The sequence below is a fragment of a genome, unplaced genomic scaffold (assembly GCF_019419815.1).
Source record: "Pyrus x bretschneideri cultivar Hongxiangsu unplaced genomic scaffold, Pyrus_bretschneideri_v1 Contig7, whole genome shotgun sequence".
In the NCBI taxonomy this organism is placed as follows: Eukaryota; Viridiplantae; Streptophyta; class Magnoliopsida; order Rosales; family Rosaceae; genus Pyrus; species Pyrus x bretschneideri.
The window spans coordinates 10,426,970-10,449,378 of NW_025999809.1; the positions used below are offsets into that span (position 1 = coordinate 10,426,970).

Sequence of the window (22,409 nt, forward strand, 5' to 3'; positions counted from 1 at the left end):
ATTTTCAATTTTGACAAAAAAATTGAACTGAACAAAGCTCAACTCAACCCAAATTTTCATCCCTTGGACCCAAAGTTTAAAATATCCACAAAATTGTCAGAAAAATCAAAAGATCGATATAAAAATTGGGTTGCACTTCACCCTATATCAATGTGATAGAGAAAATATAGGAATTTTGTCGATACTCATTGTAGATTTCGAATTTTTGAACTTTCTTTGAAAAAAAATTTCTCTAATTCAACTAAGTTTTAAGTAGTTAATATACTTACACCATTATAAACTTCCGTAAGTATTAATAAGCTGATATACTCACATCATAACAAATTTCCGCTATTGTTAATATACATCCATCAAATTTTCATACATTTCCATGTCAATATTTTTTTCAAACACTACATGGACCTTATTTTCTCACCCGTAGAGGTAGACGACATTAGCCGATTAGAACCGAGCTGTCGGTTTTACAACATAAAAGAATAAGGTTGTCCGTTGAAAATTCTAATGTGAATCCGATATCTCCAATATTCCAAATTTCCAACACATTATTGACACAACGACAATCAACGATATCACAAACGCAAAGAATTTCAACAAACGACCCAAAACTTTATTCTTCCCTTCTTTTCTTCGACATTTCCTTATCGTTTCCTCCGTCTCCAGAAAGCCCGCGTCTTTCTTTGGATTCGATTCCGCGTTTTGGATTTAATTATAAAAAAAATTCCCAAAAATTTCATATTTTGGTCTCAGATTTTACCTTTCCTCAAACCTCAGGTATTCATTTATTTGATTTTTTTTTTTTTCGATGAATAATCGATATTGCGTTGACTTGGATTGATTGAAGCTCATTGTTTGGGATGCAGAAATTCGATTACGTCGAATTACAGCTCCGATTGCTCGAGGGGTCCTGAAATTTGAACTTTTTTGAACGAAATCAGGTATCTTTTTATCTGATTTTACTTCTTTTGTGGAAACAATTGTTAATTTGAATTTGGTGGTTAATTTAAGAGGCTGCTTTTTCCTAATTGCTTGCAATGGTGTTAGTGAATTGCTGCATATTTGGGTATTTCAATGCATTTGTTATGGTTTAGTTCCTCTGTGTTTCGTTTGGGCCTCGGCGTTAGGTTTGAGATTTTACCTGCCAGAACTTATTTAGGCTTGAGATTTTGTCTGCCAGAACTTATTCAGGTTTTGATCTTTTTATATAGAACCCGCCTTGTTCATCGATGTTTGTGTTTATTTGGCTGAAGACTTGATATGCTTCTGCTTCAGTTTACGTGTAGATTGTAGGAGGTGGAAGTTGTCTGAAACATATAGGAATATCTCTTTTGAGTGTAGATGGGAACCCGATTTTCCAGATGGATAATGAAACAGCCCCGCTAATATTTCTTGGCTGTCCGGTATAAAACAACCTCATCTGAGTATCTAGCATCGAGAGCCAGAGATCCCACGTTTGAGAAATTTATGTACAAGTACAAGAACCTTCTCAAAGTCATTGCTGTGCAAGATCTCATCCTTGCAAACCCCCACGACCCTGTTGTGTCCCTTGATTTTCTCTCCAAACTCTCGCAAAAGCTCCATCTCAACTGTGGTGCAGTTGCCTTCCTCCGCAAATACCCTCACATTTTCCACATTTACCATGATCCCATGAAGTCCCAGACCTTTTGCAGATTAACTGACAGAGCCGTTCAAATTTCTAAAGACGAAGCAGAGGCTATCAACGCCTCGTTGCCACTTGTTGTTGATCGATTGGTTTGGCTTCTATCAATGTCTACTTCCAAGATGTTGCCACTCCACGCCATTCTTAAAGTTGGCAGGGAACTTGGGCTTCCTGATGATTTTGAGGACACTGTAATATATAAAAACTTCCATCTTTTTCAACTATGTGATGCTCATGAACCCAATACTCATAACTTAAAACTGGTTAATGCAACTTCTGACAAGTTCGTTGCAGCGGTTGAGAATTGGAGGTAGAGGAATATTGCAAGGAGGGTACCAGTGTTGATAGGGCTGAAATTCAGTTTAGTTTTAAACATGGATATCCTCCAGGGATGAAGTTAAGAAAATATTTTAGAGCCAAGGTTAAGGAGTGGCAAAAGTTAACGTATGTGGGCCCATACGATATGATGACAGAGAAGAAGAGGTTGTCTAAGGCCAGAATGACGGCTGTGGAGAAACGAGCAGTTGCAATTGTTCATGAATTCTTGAATTTGACGGTAGAGAAGATGGTTGAAGTGGAGAAAATCAGCCATTTCAGGAAATGTTTTGGATTTGATTTGAATATAAGGGATTTGTTCTTGGATCACCCCGGGATGTTCTATTTGTCAACCAAGGGAAAGAGACACACTGTTTTTCTGAGAGAAGCTTATGAGAGGGGGTGTCTGATTCACCCAAATCCAGTTTATAATGCTAGGAGAAAGCTTCTGGATCTTGTCGTTTTGGGGTGTCATGGCTTGTTTATTGATGGCTCTAAGTCTAAGCCGAGGAACCTTGCTAGTGACAAGGAGGCCAAGTCACTGGAACAGCACAATGAAGAAACCTGTAGCTCTGATTAATTAATGCAGTTTTTCCTTCCTGTGAACCTGATAAGTTTATGACTTTAATAGTCAGAAACTTATTCAATTTTGATCTTATTGCGTGACTGCGAATGTCAATGATTCATTTTATTTGGCTCAAGAAATGATGTGAGTATTACTGTGTGGTCTTGAAGGAGCAGCTAGAGCTCTCGCTTTTACTTGGATTTGAGTTTTGGTGTTTCTCTTCTATATTTCCTGTGTTACTCATATAAACCTTTAGTTAAATTTGTCTTAACTTATGACACACTTGGCTTATATACCTATAAAGTAGGAGGAAGTGTGGTAGCTTATTTCTAAAGATGGGAACGTCTGCACCTATTGGTGTTCCCTTTGTAGTGTTACCATCGTTAATTAGTTATTCGAAGTCATCTTTGATTTCATGATCAATCACAATAGATGACTTGCTTCAAGAAATTCAAATCTTGCGTTGTAGATCAGGAAATACTGGAAGAAATATTAAAAAAATAAGGTTGCAATCTCTACCAACCAGGAAATAAACTATCTTCAACACATTAAGGTGTGCATGTGCAGTAATGCTGGGACATCTTGTAGTCATGAAACACAAAGTAGTTTCTCCTTGATAGATCTTCAAATCACTGGTTAGGATTGTTTGCCTCAATAGTTTTTGTTTTCTCTTTATACATATATCTCTTATTTCTGTGAATGATGCAATTGCTTGCTTAATTACCAAGGCCTGACTTGTTTTAAATTTAAGTATTTATGCTGCGTCAAGGATGGGGACCTTATTCTGTATAGAAGGGGTTTCTGTCCTTTCCACCCGTAGAATTGTAGATTATCTATGAGTGTTAGGATTGGCAAGTTCTTTGAAGACATTAAGACCTCAAGATTGGTTCGATAGTGGGAAGACCTCAAGGTCCTCAATTTTCATGAAGAAAGTTAGTTCAGTCTTGTTTCTATGATTTGCTTTTCTAAATTTTTTTTTTTTTTTTTCTGAAAATAAAGAAAAACATATTTTGGGTAAGCTTTAGGATTTCTCTTTATAAGCTTTCTTACTTCTTTTATGCATCTTAAAATTTGATAATAGATATTTTCAAGTTTTCAGGTTTCCTTTTCGAAAGTTTGGTCAGTTTCTTCAGAATTTGTAATGGAGTACAGCACTGTGTAGCATATTGGCCATATAGTAAAAGATCAGAGTTGTGGAGTTCTATAGTTTTCTCTAGTCGTATTTCTGTTGGTAACGCCTCATTGTGTTTGTATGTTTCTAAAAATTGCAGCTATGCAGAGCCAGCTTGTGTGTAGTGGGTGTAGGAGCGTTCTTCTGTATCCTAGAGGAGCTACAAATGTTTGCTGTGCATTATGCAATATAATCACCCCAGTCCCTCCTCCTGGTAATGTCTCTTTTGCTTATCCTTTTTCTTAATGGGTGGCAGAGCAAAGGATAAATATGCTATGTGCTATCATTATAGGACTAGAGACTGATAGACTTCTATCTAACCTAATTAGCATTTGTTGGAGAGGTATAGGTTTGGTCACAAAAACGTTTGTGCAATGACCTTGCAGGTACAGAAATGGCTCAACTTATTTGTGGGGGTTGTAGGACGTTGCTAATGCACACACGTGGGGCGACAAGTGTGAGGTGCTCCTGCTGTCACACAGTGAATCTTGCTCCAGGTATAATATAAGCTCCCTTGCGTTTAAAAAAAAAAAAAAAAAAAAAAATACTGAAGTTTCAATTGTCAAGTCATGGAATTTCCGCATTGCAATCTTTGCTCCCCTGAAAATGAAAAAAATATATATTAAAAGGGAAATTGATCACTCTTGTAATCTGCCACATAGTGTATGGTGTTCGTGCAGCCTTAATGTTTTCCAAATTAAACAATCTTAGGTAGACACCATCAGTCCCATGATACTGGTGAGGTATTTCAGTTTAGCACTGCATCTGTGCAGGCTTATGCTCGTGTAACTATGAATCCATTTCTGCAAATGTACAGGCAACTCCCAAAAGCTCATTTTGTTTTATATGCTTCTATTTGGAAGGTTCTAGATTATTTTTAGTTTACTAACATAAAAAAACTTCATCTCTTTATGTAATGGATAGAGAAAAATTCAAAGATTGTAAGTTTGAAGGAAGCAGATTTCACCTACCTTATGAGGACAGTCATTTTGAAACTTCCTTAATTCATCAACATGTCTTTGTATTAAATGAAAGACCATAAGAAAGAATTCCCTTTCTTTTGTTTTGCTGTTAATTTTTGTTTCAATTATAAGGAACATGGCAGCAATGCTCCCTGTCAATATCGGAGTTTGACATTTATGTTCTTTTGGAGAATTGGAATTACTTACTGAAATTCGTCTTCTGTGTTGTTCAGTAAGATCGTAAAAAATCGACCAGGATATTTTATAAATGCAAATGTAGAGCTTGTTCTATGTTGGATTACTGTTTTTACTTCCTCAGCCTGCTATTGACTTCTCTTTTGTGGGTCTTATTATTGCAAAAATAGCATCCAGTCAGGTTGCCCACATCAACTGTGGAAATTGCCGGACAACACTTATGTATCCGTATGGAGCTCCTTCAGTCAAATGTGCAGTCTGTCAGTATGTTACAAATGCTAGTGTAAGTATAGATGAACCTTCTGACTTCTGAGTGCATTAGAATGTTCTGTGTCATGCTTTAATTTTGGCTAAAGATGTTTGCTTACCACATGTTACAAGGTTGTTTTGGATTTACGTGTGTGCAACAGTTCTTGGATTGTTTGATCGGTAGTTTGAACTTTTGATAAATTCACTAGATGTTACGAATCCTCTTGTTGTTGTCTTCTTGGGGCCTACATACAAACTGGTGCCTTCTATTTTCCGTTATAATCTACACATGATTACATTTGGACGTATGCATCTTGCGTTGTGATTGAGTGTTGATTTGAACATTTTACAGATGGCCAATATGAGGGTTCCAATTCCAGCGCACAGACCTAATGGGACAACCAATTCAGGAATGGTGCCCTCTACTTCAGCAGTAAGTTCTTAAAAGCATACTATTTATAATTCCCAGATGAGACCGCCTTTGTGGTAGTACCATATGATGCATAGTGAACTCTATTGAATTTGTTTCTCTTGTATTTTCTCAGAGCCAGACCGTCGTCGTTGAGAACCCTATGTCTGTCGACGAAAGTGGCAAATTGGTAAGCTTGTCCGATAATGCATCCGTGTATATGCCTTTGTTTTCTTTGAAAATCCCTTTTTTCCTTATTGAGCAAACAAAGGATGTCCTGATTATAATACCCTTAATCTCACAGGTGAGCAATGTCGTCGTCGGTGTCACAACGGGAAAAAATAGCACAGCAGGATTCTGAAATCTATCGCAGCTAGTTTTACTTGGCATGGACCATATCAAGTCCATATTACAGATTACTTGGAAGCTAGACATGTTCAAATTGGCTGTATATTTTTATTGGAGTTGTTCATAAACATCTGTGCGAGAAACATTTCAAATGTGAGGCGTCGGACAAATGTATTACGTCACCGTGTGTTCCAATTTTCGTCGAGTGACTGCCGGATAAAGTATATATATATATTTTTGAACTACAAATCCAAACTGTCGCACATTTGTTTTCCATGTAAACAATTTATTTTGTTTAATTGTTGTTATATATGGTCTGCTGGCTTCCTCGATGCAATTCTAAATGTAGTCGATTGTCATCGGTAAATGACGTTCGCACTGTGGACATCTGCCGATGAACAGACCTTTATGTATATGCAACTTCGATTAAGCTAAACTTGCATTACTGAAAGTATTATTCCAGAGTGCTTATCATTTGCCTTTCTGTTCAAGGTTGGCAGTTTTGCCACTCATAAAATCGTAGTTGGCAATCCCTCGTTCTCAGCAAGCGACCCTTTGTCACGGTGGAGAAGAATGTTGTCCCTTGCATCATGGCATGGATTCGAATCTCATCGGCTAACTAATCTAACATCCAATTTTACGAATCTATCGTTTGACAAATGAAAAAACGTCAATCCTTCCTCATTCTAAATATGCTCTTTTTTACTCTTTTGACTAGATTTGGGAGTGTTCACAACATGTTTACGTACTTGAAATAAGAAAGAGTCATGAATTGTAAAATTACGGAGTGTAATGTGAAAGTCACATAATTTATTTATGTATGTGTTAGTAATCGTATGAATAGTCAAGAATCGGAATAATTTGAACGCCCATGTTTGTTAAAGACGCTATCAAAAATTTTCTTGCATTCATGAAGCGAAAAGCCAATGATGTAGAGAAGAATGTCAAAATTGCTGATGTGTTTGTGCAAAGACGCATAGAAGAAAGTTTAGAGCAAGGTAGTTCTGCATTTGTTGGCCCAATTTATCTAAAATTCTGGATGACATAGGCAGATTAAACCATGATGCATGTGGGGTTCAAAAGTTTTTCCAAACTACCTGCACCCAACAGACCCAAAAGTTCGTGGATTGTTAAGACTAATCATAGACGCTTCACTTACTCAACAACTGGTTCCATTACTATAAGAAGCAACAACGTACTCACTTGTGTATCTATCTATCTATCTCAATCAACCATGGCTCGAGAAAATGCGCAGAAACTCGAGGACGGGACAGAATTAGTGCCGGTGAGAAAGCCGATGGACTGGACTATTGTCGTACTGAGGGTGGTTGCGTTTTTGGCCACGGTTTCTGCAACCGTTGTGATGGCAATCAACAAAGAAACCAAGTCCATTGTGGTTGCCACTGTTGGGACTACTCCGTTAAGCGTCACTCTCACAGCCAAGTTTCATCACACTCCTGCAAATGTGTAAGCCTCACAGCACTCTCTTTTTCTTTCTCCCTACTATGCAAACAGAAATTAGAGAACGCAGGCAATTTTCGCGATTGATGAACGATGCAGGTACTTTGTGATAGCTAATGGAATTGCCAGCTTTCATAACTTGTTCATGATGGCTGTGCACTTTTTTGGAGACCATACGTTCAAGGACAAGGGCCTTCAACTTGTAATCGTGGCCATTTTAGACATGGTAAGCAAACCATTGTTTTTTATTTTATATACAAGCGATATTTGGGGAGGGGAAGAATCGAACACAGATTAACAACGTCGACTAAATTGTATCATCGTTGTGTATGCATTATGTAGATGAATGTGGCCCTATTATCTTCAGGCGATGGTGCAGCAACCTTCATGGCACAGCTAGGGAAGAAGGGAAATTCGCACGCAAGGTGGAACAAAATATGTGACAAGTTCGAGAAGTTCTGCGACCATGCCGGTGGTGCCATCATCGCTTCCTACATCGGGCTCCTTCTCTTGTTGGTTATCACAGTGTTGTCCATCGTCAAACTACTCAAAAGAAATTAGAGCTGTATTGATACTAATCCCTTTTAATGTGTCAAAATGTATTGATTTGGATGTGTGTTTGCTCTTAGTGTACAGTGTTGTTGAATTTACTTCACCCTTTTAATTCTGCTGTGCCATGAAATCATGCATTTGGATTGAATGATTTTGCCATGTCAACATGGTATGGCATAGTTCTTAAGGAGAATAATAATGTTTTAACCTAATAAGCAAGCTGCGTACTATGAACTTAAACTATCTAACATTTACGTGCGTGTATTGAAACGAGAAACTTTTGAGTGTGATCTTTACATTACACAACCACAAAATCATTTAGTTTACCCAATTCACAGGCGAATCATTGCACCCATCCGAAATTGACTTTAAAACTGATGACGGGATGAGTTGTGAAGTTTAAGGGTAAATCATAATTGGTAATCTTCCTAAACTTTCACAAAAGGTATAACAACTTGTTGACTTGAAAAAATCCAGATTCATGCTTTCAAGTCCAGTAAATAATGAGTTAAATATTTGATTATAATTAATTTATAAGCTATTGACACTTTAAAAATCTCATTTTGCACTCAGAACTTTCTATAATTAGTTAGAAAATTACACTTGTTAGGAGTGTAGAATGAAATTTTTTGAATGCTAATAACAATTCTCTTTATAAATTGAGACATTCAATTGTAGAAATTTTTTAATGTACCCGAAAGATAAACATTGTCATAATACAAATGGAGAAACGACACTAAAAAAATATATCATTTCTTTTACTAATAGTATATACGACGGACCAGCTTGTGTTACGAACACATAAAATAATTTCTCTTTGGTTGGCCCAAGTTTGGATTAATCTTACGCATCATCATAAATCCTTCGCAAGTTTATAATAAACCGGCCCCTCGACAGCATTCGTCCTCCACGCTTTTGTCTCAAATCTGCAACTGTGAGAAACCAAATCGAAATCTCTCAACAATGGCAGCAGGGACAGCAGGACCGGACCACCTCTTCAACCTCCGCAACAACTTCTACTTGGGAGCCTACCAGGCCTCCATTAACAACAGCGACATTCCCAACCTCTCCCCCGACGAAGCCGTCGAGCGCGACTGCCTCGTCTTCCGCTCTTACATCGCCCTCGGCAGCTACCAGCTCGTCATCAATGAGATTGACGCCTCCGCCGCCACGCCTCTCCAGGCCGTCAAGCTCCTCGCCCTCTACCTCTCCGGTCCCGATTTCAAGGTTTCGATCCCTAGATCAGAACTGTTGAATCGAATCGGATTGAATTTGATTGCATGGGCGATGAGTTGAAAGGTTTGGAATTGTGCAGGAATCGGCGATCTCGAATTTGAAGGAGTTGTTGGCGGATCCGGCCGTCGGAAACAACCCTACTCTGAGGCTGATTGCTGGGACGGTCTTCATGCATGAGCAGGACTACAATGAAGCTCTCAAATACACCAACGCCGGAGGCACTATGGAACTGTACGTCAAACTTTCAACTTTGCCTGACCACTATTCTGATATTACTTAAAAGATCATGTTTTGATTAAACGCTGTAATCAAATTTGAAGTCTTTGCTGTTAGATTTGCTCGCATTGTCATTATCTTTCGAATGAGACATAACCCAAAACACTTGACATTTTTGTTCCTTTAGCCTGATTGATTAATGATTATATTGAGGCTCGTCAGCTTTTTGCTAGCTAGTCTGATTAGATTAAGTAAGGAAGCTAATTACAGGGTGTTAAATAATTTGAAAACCTCCCTAATATGTGAGTTGTGAACTTCAGAAACCAATTCCCTTTGCATTGTAAATTCTAGATGACTTATGCATTCTACGTCTCGCCCTCTGTTGGATATTGTGCTTTTTACCTTAGAAATTAGATCTTTGATGGAACTTTTGCCGAGGCTAATGATAAGTTGTGCCTTTACTTGTTAATGCATTACCATGTAATTGCATTTTATTTAACTGTTGAAGTAGAAGTAGAAATATCATGCTGATGATTTTGTCTCAAGCCGGATACATGCTGCTTATGCTTTTGCAGGAATGCATTGACTATCCAGATATTCCTTAAAATGCATAGGTCAGATTATGCTGAGAGACAGCTGCGGCTCATGCAACAGGTTGACGAGGACCACACACTAACTCAACTTGCAATGGCATGGTTAAGTCTGGCAGTGGTAATTAAATATTTGTTTTCCTTTCAGTTCCCCTTCAAGACTAGATGTCGTAGTCCATGTTTGTAATTTCACATTCTTCGAAATCAGGGTGGTTCCAAGATACAGGAGGCATATCTCATCTTCCAAGATTTATCTGAGAAGTCTCAGGTTACGAGTTTGATCCTCAATGGAAAGGCTGTTTGCTGTATGCATATGGGAAACTTTGATGAAGCTGAAACACTACTTCTTGAAGCACTGCAAAAGGCAAGTATCTAAGTGATATATTGGTGGCTTTTTTAGAGCTTTTAAGGTGTCTACAGTTTGTATCCAGTCAATTAGAGAAATTTCACAAAGTCGAAGGCTTACTAAACAAAATTACATGATTACATCCTTATTCATCTACTTTCCTGTTTAAAGTTGCGTATTTTTGTGATAAGAGTGACATTGGATTACGCATATTTTTTAAGACTTGAGAGTGATAAAAGTGTTATTTGATGTCTGTCACAGGACGCAAAGGATCCAGAAACTCTAGCCAACCTTGTTGTATGCTGTCTTCACCTTGGAAAACCATCTTCTCGTTTCCTCAGGTAAATCACAAAGGCTACTTCATACTGCCGTTATAACACAAAATGTCTTTTACGCATTCATAAATTTTGTTATTTCGTGATTTCATAAGAACGCTGGAATTATAAAATTATATATGCCGCATATCACGTGCTGTTGTAGAATATAATGCTCAATGTTTGGGATTTTCTCTTTTTCAGCCAGTTGAAAATTGGTCACCCAGATCACTTGCTCGTCAAACGGGCCTTGGAGGCAGAACAGAGCTTTAACCTAGCTGTTCTTCAAGCAGCTGGTTGAAACCTCAGTATTGGTTTGTACACGAGCGGATTAGTGATATTGTATACTCCTTACACCTTTTACGGCGTCTCATCTTTTGATTTGGTATTTTGGAGACAGATCAAATCTTTGGGTTTGATTGCTTGATTTTTCAACGATATGGAGTCAGAGTTTGTGATTAATTGCACTTGCTTCCTTTTTTTCTAGAGAGTTATGTTTTATACATTACAGTAACCTTTTTGTTGGCATTCAATGAAAGAATAGTTCGACAATAAAAATGTTAACAATACTTTTTTTTTAATCGTTGTACCACGGACATACATCCGGGCTGTTTATGGCAACTCTCACGTTGAGTGAAACCAAAATACATAGTGGCATCGTTTTGTGAAAGGTGCCATATGGATGATAGCATCCGTCCTCGGATATCCTTTTGTGAAAGATACCGTATGGATGATAGCATCCGTACTCAGGTTTTGTAGAGCTACTTGATTAGTGACGCTCTTATGCGGGATTGGGGTATCGGCTTGAGCATTTTAATGTATTCGGAAACATCCCAAAAACATTTCTCACCACAATCCGGAACCACATTTTCCACCATATCCCAGCCTTTAACATAAAACGTACGAAGAGAAGCATCGGCAGCAGCAGCAAGTGATCCGACATTGTTCCGAGAACAGAACGAGAGTAAATGGAGGAAAAATAGAGGTAACTTGAGTAGCAAGAAACGCGATCGGTAAGACATCCCAACGCAGGAGATAAGGCACTCGGAAAGCACTCACAAGGTTTGCCGGCTCAAAGAGAAGACGGTCAACCGAAACTATTACAAAGCCAAGGCTTGAACAACATCCGCCAAGTCCTAGCAAAAATAGGAAAGCTAGAAGAAAATAGTCTTTTTAGGAATGTTTGCAAATCCAGTTGTGATTAGCTATTGTTTATATGGCTTGTAACTAATGCTTGACATGTGCCCCAGTGATGCACAAGGCGGAAAAAACACGTTCGGATTAAGATAGGTCAAAAGTTCGATTCCTTCTAACTTAAGTGGAAATACAAAATGAAAAGAGCACTAGTGTTGGATACCAACGGAGAAGAGAGGCACGAAGACATGATGATAAAAGGCTATACCGTTCCTGGGCATCATTATTGAACTATGTCATCATTCGGATACATCGACTGTAACACATAGGCTGCTGCTCTTTTTTCCGGCCACCGGATGATGGCCTGCTACTACTACTAAAGAATATAAACATATATAATATAACAACAAAATTAATATTGATTCCAAACCTCTCTGACTCTCTTTCTTTTTCTTCTCATTTTGGTTAAAGGGGATTCTGAATTCCCTCATCTAAATGAGCTAAAGAAGTGTGGCTTGATTCGGCACTGCAACGGATACTGTCTCGATCTTCAGGCTATGCAATGCCGTGACCATTTCAAGAAGACACCGCCAAAGGGTTTCCGTTCAAGAAGACGTCACCAACGGGTTGGTTCCGTACCCATCACGATGTGCCTTTTGCCATCTCCACGCAACCTGCAAACTCTCTTGAAGGTTGGTGTGTTGAGCGCTCCAGTTGAGTTCACGTAGGATCTTAGATGGGTCACTGAAGACTTCAGCATAGTCACCAGGCCTGCGGGGAAGGAAATCAACTTTTAGGTCCACCCCGGTTGCCTTCTTACACGCCTCCACGAACTCCTTAACTGAACTACCTGGTAATAGACAGCCGTACATATAGTGTAAGAGAAAATTCTGCTATTCACTACAAAATCTTTTGCACAATAAGAAATGGAATTAGAGTCGTATAAATTTCATTTATCCTACCTTTTCCAGTTCCAACATTGTAGATTCCCACTTTACGGCGTTGTGCATGCTCAAGAGCTTTAACGTGAGCATCAACCAGATCAGTGACATCTATATAATCTCTTATGCAAGTTCCATCAGATGTTTTGTAATCAGTACCTCGAACCTGCAAAGCACTTCCGTTACTAAAATTCCAACCCCTCAAAAAGAACAGTGGAAACAGCTGATATGAGAAAGCTAACTGAAATCGTCAAAATATACAGATCAAAACCCAATCGTTTTCTTTTTACTCTTTATGGCAGGTGAGAATTGGTATGAAGATTTTCAAATAATTCATGCACTGTGTCCATAATAAATACAAAACGATAATCATAACCTTAATAGCCAAACCTACAACTTGATCTTTACCACGGATATATCTGTTAATTATGCAACGACTTACCTTTAGCCCAGGAATGATACCACGAGCTGCATCAAAACAAGCACCTGATATTCGTCCATGTTCACGAAGTTCAGGTCTGGGAGCTTCACCTAATCTGCCCTCTGGATCCGACCCAATGACATTGAAGTATCTAGAAGGTTTCGAAAAATAAAATAAGTTGTGAGACAATCAGGACAATTTATTCATTCATCTGCTAAAGTAAATTGTTTGTGGATGCCTTATGTGGTTGACATCCTTTGTGGCCAAGGACTTGCAGCATAATACAAGTGTAGACATAAGTTATAGACACAGACCATATGCATGTCACACAAGATGATAGTACAAATATTCAGTTGGACAACAAAGGACCTTAGAGAAAGTATCACACGGCCTTGTTAACTATTATACAGAAAATGAGATGATGAACCCATTACTAATAAAGATACTGGCTTATTAGTGAAAAAGGTAGGAAACAAGCTTAAGGCAGAGAGGCGACTTGGAAAATCGAATGAAGGTTTTAAATTTTTAGACATCCAAACCCCAACATCCATTGCCACCTAAGCCAAAGCCACGTAGTGCACTAAGGTTCCAAGTCCAAACGCCACATGAGTTTAGAAGAAAAGCAGAACCTAAGCTATGAAAAGTTGAAGACGACAAAACGATATTGACATGTGATTCATGTTTCACTTGCAAATTAACATAACTGAAACCCATTGCTGACAAAGTAATTGCGAAGCAAGGTTACTCACAGGATTATGTCAACAACAGTTTAAAAAAACATCAAAAGGTTTGAAACTTTTGTTAGGACACGAACCTCAGGATCATGACTGCCATGTCCGAATTCTTATGAAAATCCAAGATGATATCTTCTGCCATCTTCTTTGCTTTTCCGTATGGATTAATTGGTAGCTGAATTTATTTCCAAAACCTTAAAGTCAACGACTAAACAAGTTTATTCATTCGAAACAAAACAACAACCCAAGTATCAGACAACCCACCTGTGGAGTTTCTTCAGTAATAGGCATCTTCTCAGGTTCACCATATGTTGCACATGTACTGGAATATATCAAAGTCTTCACATCATGTGCAGCCATTGCCTCCAATACCACTAAGGTATTTGACGTAATATTGTGGTAATACCTGTGCAAAAATTCAAAATTTTCATTAGTAGCATTATTTGTACATGTTATATCAAAGTCTGCTCAGGCCTTTTCTTTTGCCTTTATAATTAAGGAAGACAACTGTTTAAGCGAGGGGTATAAACTGCCATGCCAACATCCAACATCAGCCCTAAGTTCATAATACTGAGCAGAAAGTCATGTGTATCCACATAGCATCATTAAGGGAAAATTTTTTAACAAAGAAAGTTCTGGTAAAGAAAAAGGCACACAAGCAAGACGAGCACATTTCCGGTGGTAGTAAATGGTCCTAATCTGGCTCATGGATAGTACTTACTTAAGTGGATGAAGTGTGCTTTCCCCAACATATGCAACAGCTGCAAAATGCATCACAGCATCAAATGCATTCTCTGAAAATATTTTGTTTACCTGGAATATTCAGTTAAGGCTACATTGAAACTAAGTGCTTTTTATTTGCACAAAATATTTTGAACAATACTCATAAAGAACATCACAAGGATACGGATTTTGGATCTCCCAAGTCAGCATAAATAAACTGAAGCCTCCCAGGTTCAGGAAATAACTCTTGGAGAACCTTGACGGCACCTAGGTTTCCCCGTGAGAGGTTATCCTGTGAAAGAAAGAAAATTTTCTTGGTCTAGAGTAATTAACAAGTAATAGAGAAGACCTTGACTTCATCCAACAGAGACCTACCACAATAGTTACACGATATTGATCCCTTAGGAGTCGTAACGCAGCATGTGAACCAATATATCCAGCACCTCCAGTTACTAGGACATGAGTTACCCCTGCTTCATGAAGGGAGAACTGGACCAATATAAATAGTACACGGTAAGAAAAGGTCTTTTACATAGAACTTCTGCATTTTTATTGAAGACATGAAATCAAAATAGAACATTTTACTTCTGCCACACAAAAAGAAAATAGAACTTGCAAAATGTTCCAATGCAACAGCACAAAAATTTCGTACCCAAGTTTTCATATCTATAAGTATCAACTATAATCACAATACGCCAAAAAATAAGTCTACCACTCTGTCAAACATTAAGGAGTTTGCAGATGGGAAATAATTGACCCAAGCAGGTATCAACAATATACAACAAGAAAAAGGACTGGACCAGATTTGATTAAACCAACCAGAAGCAAGATGATATGATCTATAATGATTTTCTCCAATGACGATAACCAAATCAACATCATACTGTGATCCCCGTGATGATTTCCTAGGACAAGGCTATTAGTACCCCTTAGCCTCCTCTTCTCTCTGGTATCCCAAATTCACTCACCCTGCCCCCCTCCCTCAGAACATAGGTGTATGCCTATTTTTGAGGCACCCATGGAGGCTCCTCAGTGGTCAGTGGTGACCACCTAGCCATTCAGGCCGTGGTGACTCATTAGGGTTAACTAAAAACATAGCACTAGCAACAACTATTTGCTTCTGTCCATCAGTGATATCCGGACAAAAGAGCAAAGTTATATAAGTATTTCTTTTTGAAAGTCGCCTCGCCATATATAAGATCCAGCAGGGCCACTTTTTTCAAAAGAGCAAAAGGTTGGCTTTTGCAGTCTAGTTAAGTTAGGTCGCCATATATAAGTTAATCATGCATCGAAGGAAACAGCATATACAACCAAGACATTCTCGAATATGTCAGACCTCAATACTAAATAATTATTGTCGGATAATGATCAAATGGAAAGACGGGAAAAAACAGCAACTGATAATTGTCTAATCAAAAAGGGATCAATTGCATGAAGCAAATGATCATTTAGCAGATAGTGACTCTAATACAATAATCAAATACTGAAGTATACGTTCAACCAAAGAAAATACGCAGTATTAGGGGATTACCGAGCTTGTGGTATTAAAAGATGGGGATTGTTTCAGCATAATAATACATATTGCTGTAAGAGTAGCAGCCAAAAGAATTTTTCCAACAAAGCTGTTCTTCCTCTTGGGATCTGGGTACTCCATGCCTACAAGCACAACAGGGTCCAAGACACAAGCTTAAAACTTCCAGATAACTCAAAGCACAAAATATCCGAATTGAAACAATGCAGTTAAACCTTTGTTATAAACAAATTTCAAAACATATTGAGCAGATTCTAATTTCACCTCCACCTCCTTCGAATCATCGTTTCTCATAACGCCAGATGAACATAACAAATTCACAGAAGAAAAGATAATCATAACTGAACGCAATCGAAAACTCACCTCCTAAAGACATGGATCTGTTACTTCTTGACTGACTTCTGGCCCTGCCAAAATTAAGCATTGGGAGAATGTCTTCAATGCTTATAAATACGAATCAAATTTTATGCCTCAATCAAGAATGACCTATCCCTGAATATTCTTTTGGTGTAATGCACTGCAGTGAAAGCCAAACACAATCAGCCGGAAAATTCAAAAAAAATCACATCCCAAAATTATTGAAATTCAAAAGCAGTGGTTATAACTGGGCCCTCTACAAATAAAGCAATCAAATTGAAAAGGTTAAAATCCCAAAGGAGGAAAATTTTTAGAAACCCTAGAAATTTCACCGACAAACCCCAAATTCCAAAACAGAAAAAGGGTTGGATTTAGAATCACAAGATCCAAACACTCCCAGAAGAAGGAACTCGAAAAAAATTCAAAAATGAACAACCCCAAGTAACATTCCACAATCTAAGGCAAACACATGGCTGTCAGAGCATGTCTGCCAAAGAAAGAGACGAACTTTGAAGGACCATTTTGCAGAGGGAAAACCATTGTCAGGAATCTGAAATATTTATGGGGAAAACAAACCAAAACCCGTGAAAGCTCGAAGCTTCGAGATCCACGGCAAAACCACTCCAAATTTTGTGTAAAAATTCAAATAAGAAATTGGGTTTTCTCTAAAATCAATTAAGAAACCGGGTTTTTTGTATGATGATCACAGATTTATTGTTGCAGACAAAAGTACCTGAAAGCTGACAAAGCAAAACGACAAACAAAAGCACTAACACACAGAAAATACAAAAGTACAAGGAGATGCAAAGGCATGCCAATGAGCACGAAAATCTTACAAATTAAGGCAGGGGTGCACGAATCCAACAGAAAAAAGCAAAATGATTGACCACAATTGTAAGAAAACCAGAAGAAATTGAAAAAACGTACGAGAGCGAGAGAAAGGGGAGAGAAACGTACAATTAGGGAGAGGAAGAGGAAAGGAGAGAGTCACAACAGGGTGATGAGGCGGTGTTGAACGTTTGCAGGTGGCTTTGCTTTTGGGGTTTGAAAATAAAGGGAGAGAGAAAGAAAAAGTGAGTTGTCTCTTCTACTAATAGGCCGAGATTTCTCGGCGTGTTCATGTTTTTGAGTTGTTGGGTTTCTATTTGTTTTTTGCTTTTGTGCGCAGGAAGAGAAAAAAAGAGGCACAAAAAAAACATAAAAGTTATTTTTCTTTTTTTTTTTTAATTATTTTTTGAGTTTTGCTAATTTAAAAAATATTTATTTATACAACAATGTAATTTACACTAAAAGGTTGAGAATTTTGAGTAAGTCATATTTAATTAGTCTCACACTCAAAATCAAACTTTTATTTTTTGAACAAACAATATTATCTATATTAAGGAAAAGGGGTAGGCTTAGCCTCACAATAGGCTAGCAATAATGTGTTCAAATTCGCCTTTGGTGATAAATGAACCTAAGACATCTCACTTACAAGTGAAGAAGAATATCACCTGACCGTAGTACTAAATAACAAAATCAAACTTAAGATAGAGCAATATCAATGGACAGTAAAACAATTACATTAAATATGTCTAAACTTTTTGGAGACGAATTCTAATTTGGATGCAAAATAAAGCACATTGCTATAATTAATTAGACTAAGGGCTGGTTTGCTATTGTTGTACTTTGAAAAAAAAAACTACTTCTGCTGTGCTGTGAGAATAATCAACTGTGAAATAAAGCAACAGAGTGTTTTGTAACCTTTCTTGTAAAAAAAAAAAAAAAAAAAACAGTATTATAATGTTTGATAAAATTTTTATGTAAAATAGATGTGAAAAAAAAAAACTGATTTTTCAAAATAGGGTTTTGCAGCTTTGTGTTTTTCGCTATTTTTCACTCAAAACTGTGAAAAAAAACTGAAACTGAATATTTATCAAACATAATCATCTCAGTATTAAATTAGGACTAAAACTTGTGTCTGTAAAAATTTAAAGTCTTTTCGATTAAGCTAACTGAAAAGAAAATTTAAAAAGCCAAACGAAAAAAATAGCACTTTACAATATTGTTTTCTCAGAATCTTTCTATGATGTCTTTTCAGCGTCGAATGTGGACAGAGTTACTGTACACCTAACCAATTACGTGCCACCATCTCACCACCCTTTGTACTTTTTCTTCTCTGTTTTGGGTCCACCACTTTGTGACACCCTTGTCATTGAGACAGATATTTTTTCCTTCCTTTTTCTTATTTAAAGAGTTTGACTGTTGAATATTTATATTTGGAAAATGTCATGGAGGAGATATTTTTTGAGTCTGAATCTTTTGTCGGATTCTCTTTGTGAGGATTTCAAATATTTGTGAATTGTATCTGTTCATCGTACATCATGTAATCATAAATTATTTCAAATATTTTTATTTAAAAATAATCATAAACAGTACTTGACAAAAATTAACCGCATGATGTACGATAAACGGACACGATCCACGATTGCTACGGATCCTCAAGATCCTCGTCAAAAGGATCCGGAGAGGATCCTGTTGGATATTTTTGTACCACATTGATTATGTATCATCTAATGTAACAAGTGATGTATACATGTTACGTTAATTACTGAATTAATCTAATTAGATGTTGACTATATACATTATTTGCCACATATAATGGTACACTACTATGCTACAAATATGTAAGCTCTCTAACATTACTTGTTATGTATTTTTTCAAGTTTTCTTTTTGGTAAGCAACCATATTTATGAATAATTACCCATATACTCAACTTATAAGACTATATTTTAGAGAGTGATTAAGTTTTTAATTTATTTCGGTGATAAACAAAACTTAACTTTAATGTGACAAGTGGTGTCATGATAATTTTAATTGTTTTTGTATTTACAATTTTAGCCATCAGTAATTGGAAGATGGATATGTATCTCTTTAATTGTATTGTTTCTTGAGAAAATTGCACAAATACCACCTGAATTTTCAAGGGTGTGTGCATTTGCCACCCAAACAAACAATTTTAACAATTATCCACCTAGACTTTAGCTTTGGTGATAATTTACCACCTCCATCTAGTTATGTACATTCTGTCAAAATTGTATCTCTTTTTAATTTTTAATATTTTTAAAAAATACTTAAAAGAAATTAAACAATAAAATGAAATACTAAAACTTACAGTAAAAACACACCTAATCCAAAAATAAAATTACCATAGGCTCCTCTCCCACCTCCCTCTACTCTAATTCCTCTTCCCGCTCACCCCAAGGTCAGCTAAATCTCCCCCTTTATGATTGGATTTCATCCCGGAATCTCTACTCTGATCGCCCTCAAAGATTTTCGTTCTAGAAGAATTTGTGACCCCAAACACTAAACCGGATTCTCGAAGCCCGCACAACCGACCCAGATTTGACCCATCCACTGCGTCTCCTCCTAACCAGCTTCCCCTCCCACACAATGCAACTGCCGACCCTATGCGCCCGTTTGGTGGGCTGGATGAGATTGAGCCTTAGAGATAAGATTGGATTAGCATAGACTTATAAGATAGGAATTGTAACTCATGTATAAGGATAAGTTAAAGAACCCACTTTATTGTAAATTCATAAATCATCATGTCTATCTCATATTTTGACATAACAAACAAACAAGAGACTGGACTAAAATCCATTTTAATTGGTCACAACCTATCACAACCAGGCCACCAAACAAACCCTATATGACTAGAAACCCCCATGGCAACCTATACCACCTCTTTCTCCCACTCAATCTCTCTGTCTCTGTTTCGTCTCCTCCCTACAAATTTTAATCTTTTCTAAAGTTTTTATTAGTTTATTATTTATTTATTTTGTATAGACAAACATAACCTTGAATTTAGCGGCAATTTTGACAGAATTGATCGGAGGTGGTAGATTAGCACCAATGCTAAAGTCTGGGTGAATAAGTCAAAAAATTCTCTCTAGGTGGCAAATGCACGGACCCCCGAAATTTATGGTGGTATTTGCACAACTTCCTCTTGTTTCTCTATCACTCTACCTTTTTCTTCCTCGTTTTTTCTCTATCTTCGTTCTGCTTTCTACTCATGTCTCTTTCTCGGTCCTCCTTTTTCTTACCTCTGTCTTTCCTACTCCTTACCTTTCTTTCCTCCTCCTTCATTATTTTCTCTTTCTTCCTTACTGTTCTCTCATTCCTCCACCTTCTTACCTTTCTCTCTCCTCCTCCACCTTCTTCTTTGCCTTCTCTCTCCTATTTCTTCTTCATACTTCTTACTATCCCTCCTCCTCTTCTTTTTCATATTGTTCCCTAAATATATGAGTGTTTTTTTTTTCTTGGATGATGCTAGAGAAACTAAATTTTTTAAATCAACTTTGGAAACCAAATGATGTGGTTGTTAATGATTGAATTATTAATTAAGTGTCGATTAACGTGCTTATTTTCTATCTATTGGTGACACATTATTTGGATTTTAGATATTTAGTTTTCAATTTTAGTATTTTATTAAAGTATTTGATTTTGAGGTTTATATTGATTTGGATGCATAAATTTTGACACTGATGAAGTGTTCAGGAACTTTGAAATTGATTTTACTAAAATGCTAAATTTTTAAAATTGATCTTGCATAAGTGCTAAAAGTTTTGAAGCTGATCTTGCATGAATGCTAAAATTTTAAAACTAATCTTGCTAGTATGCATTAAATTTTGAACTGATCTTTCAGAGATGCTAGAATTTTGAAATTGATCTTGTAAAAATGTGCTAGAATTTTGAAAATGATCTTGCAAAAGTGCATAATATTTTGAAACTAGTCTTTATGAATTGTGAAACTGATTTTGTAGAAGTGAAAAAATTAATGTGTACAGATCAAAAATTAATTTGAAATTTTTATGGATGGTGTCAGTTTTTTAGTTTCGGCTTGGTTAAGTGTCAAGTCCACTGGAGACATGGTTGAAATTTAAAAATTTTGGTTTGCTTGTTCTGAGATTTTGGTTTTGCTTGTGCTGCTAGGTTTGTTGGGATTTTGAACTTTTTCCTCTCCTTGAAAAAATTTTAATGAAGTTCAACGAAATGTATTTTTTGTATCTTTTCTATAGATAAAACTCCCTTATTTTTACTGCCATACCAAAAATGTTCAAATATGCTGCCAAAAATAAAGAAGGAAAAACAATTTAGTGAGAGTGTGATATACTCTCTGCCCACAACTAGTTTCTATGAACTCAGAAAACAAATTGGACTATTTTGAAAAACTTGCAGATAAATTTTGAATTTTTATGGAGAATTTCCTTTGTGAAGTTACCAAGGATCACCAAATGATGTTATCAATTGTAAATTACAAATTTATTAACTTGGTTGTGAGAAAATGACTAATGGCTCTAGGGTTTTGAACTTTTGGACCATAGTCAGTTCACCCTTGTGAAGCCAAAAAGTTCATCAATCGACGAGTCATAATCTTTTCTTACGTTTTGGACACGTTAGTCTACAGTCTGAAACCGAATGTCTTATTTGGAGATGGATTCTCTGCTCTCCCGTTCATGTACCCTCCTTATGCCCTTCTGTTTTATACGATCACGGTTAAGCATGTTAATATTTTATATTAATTTTTTTATAAAAATAATAAGACAAAAAGTAAATGTTAACGTAGCTTAATCATGACCGCACAAAACAGGAGAGTATGGGGAGGGAAGGCCAGACAATTCATCTCCTAACTTATTACCAACTAGAACTACATAATCATCATAAGTGTTAGAGATCTCAGGTTTGATTTTATATGAATAACAAGAACGTATTATTTTGTGTTGAGTTCAATTATAGGTTAGAGGTTGCAAGTTTGATTTTATATAAACAAAGAAGACATATTATTGTGTGTTAAGTTCAATATGTATCTAGATCCTGGTTGGTACATATATTCTGTGGCGCAGCACATTCGTCTTCATGTAAAGTAGAACATCTCTCACTCCTTTAAAATAGAATGTCTTTGGATTAGAGAATCTACTTGTCTTCTCATTTATGATTAA

General features: G+C 36.9%; 4 protein-coding genes and 1 pseudogene across 6 annotated transcripts; 4 read left to right on the top strand and 1 right to left on the bottom strand.

Annotated features, from left to right (window-relative positions):
* The first annotated feature begins 528 nt into the window (after positions 1-528).
* Positions 529-6,115, top strand: LOC103945092 (protein LSD1). Its single transcript, XM_009355613.3, has 8 exons — positions 529-771; positions 861-935; positions 3,809-3,922; positions 4,095-4,205; positions 5,036-5,148; positions 5,467-5,547; positions 5,660-5,713; positions 5,828-6,115. The coding sequence occupies exons 3-8, from the start codon at positions 3,811-3,813 to the stop codon at positions 5,882-5,884; spliced, it is 528 nt and encodes a 175-aa protein (XP_009353888.2). The 5' UTR covers positions 529-771; positions 861-935; positions 3,809-3,810; the 3' UTR covers positions 5,885-6,115.
* On the top strand, positions 1,336-3,000 carry LOC103945090 (annotated as a pseudogene).
* Positions 6,116-7,078: 963 nt separating the features above from the next.
* Positions 7,079-8,032, top strand: LOC103945089 (CASP-like protein 1B1). The gene is made up of 3 exons (XM_009355611.3): positions 7,079-7,338; positions 7,432-7,558; positions 7,675-8,032. The coding sequence occupies exons 1-3, from the start codon at positions 7,106-7,108 to the stop codon at positions 7,891-7,893; spliced, it is 579 nt and encodes a 192-aa protein (XP_009353886.1). The 5' UTR covers positions 7,079-7,105; the 3' UTR covers positions 7,894-8,032.
* Positions 8,033-8,827: 795 nt separating this feature from the next.
* LOC103945088 (coatomer subunit epsilon-1-like) lies at positions 8,828-11,144 on the top strand. The gene is made up of 6 exons (XM_009355610.3): positions 8,828-9,111; positions 9,200-9,351; positions 9,912-10,047; positions 10,135-10,290; positions 10,534-10,613; positions 10,791-11,144. Exons 1-6 carry the CDS (start codon positions 8,848-8,850, stop codon positions 10,885-10,887), a joined length of 885 nt encoding a protein of 294 aa, XP_009353885.2. The 5' UTR covers positions 8,828-8,847; the 3' UTR covers positions 10,888-11,144.
* An 825-nt stretch (positions 11,145-11,969) lies between these two features.
* Positions 11,970-17,554, bottom strand: LOC103945087 (UDP-arabinose 4-epimerase 1). Of its 3 annotated transcripts, none has more exons than XM_009355609.3 (11): positions 17,385-17,554; positions 16,434-16,477; positions 16,071-16,195; positions 14,915-15,028; positions 14,724-14,831; positions 14,538-14,629; positions 14,081-14,222; positions 13,897-13,991; positions 13,104-13,233; positions 12,683-12,827; positions 11,970-12,570 (listed from the first exon to the last, which is right to left on the bottom strand). In XM_009355609.3, the coding sequence occupies exons 2-11, from the start codon at positions 16,444-16,446 to the stop codon at positions 12,326-12,328; spliced, it is 1,209 nt and encodes a 402-aa protein (XP_009353884.2). In that variant the 5' UTR covers positions 16,447-16,477; positions 17,385-17,554; the 3' UTR covers positions 11,970-12,325. The 3 variants fall into 3 exon arrangements, with proteins under 3 accessions (XP_009353884.2, XP_009353880.2, XP_009353881.2); XM_009355605.3 differs by having other exon boundaries at positions 16,434-16,587; positions 17,385-17,553; XM_009355606.3 differs by having other exon boundaries at positions 16,434-16,587; positions 17,264-17,404.
* Between the last annotated feature and the right edge of the window lie 4,855 nt (positions 17,555-22,409).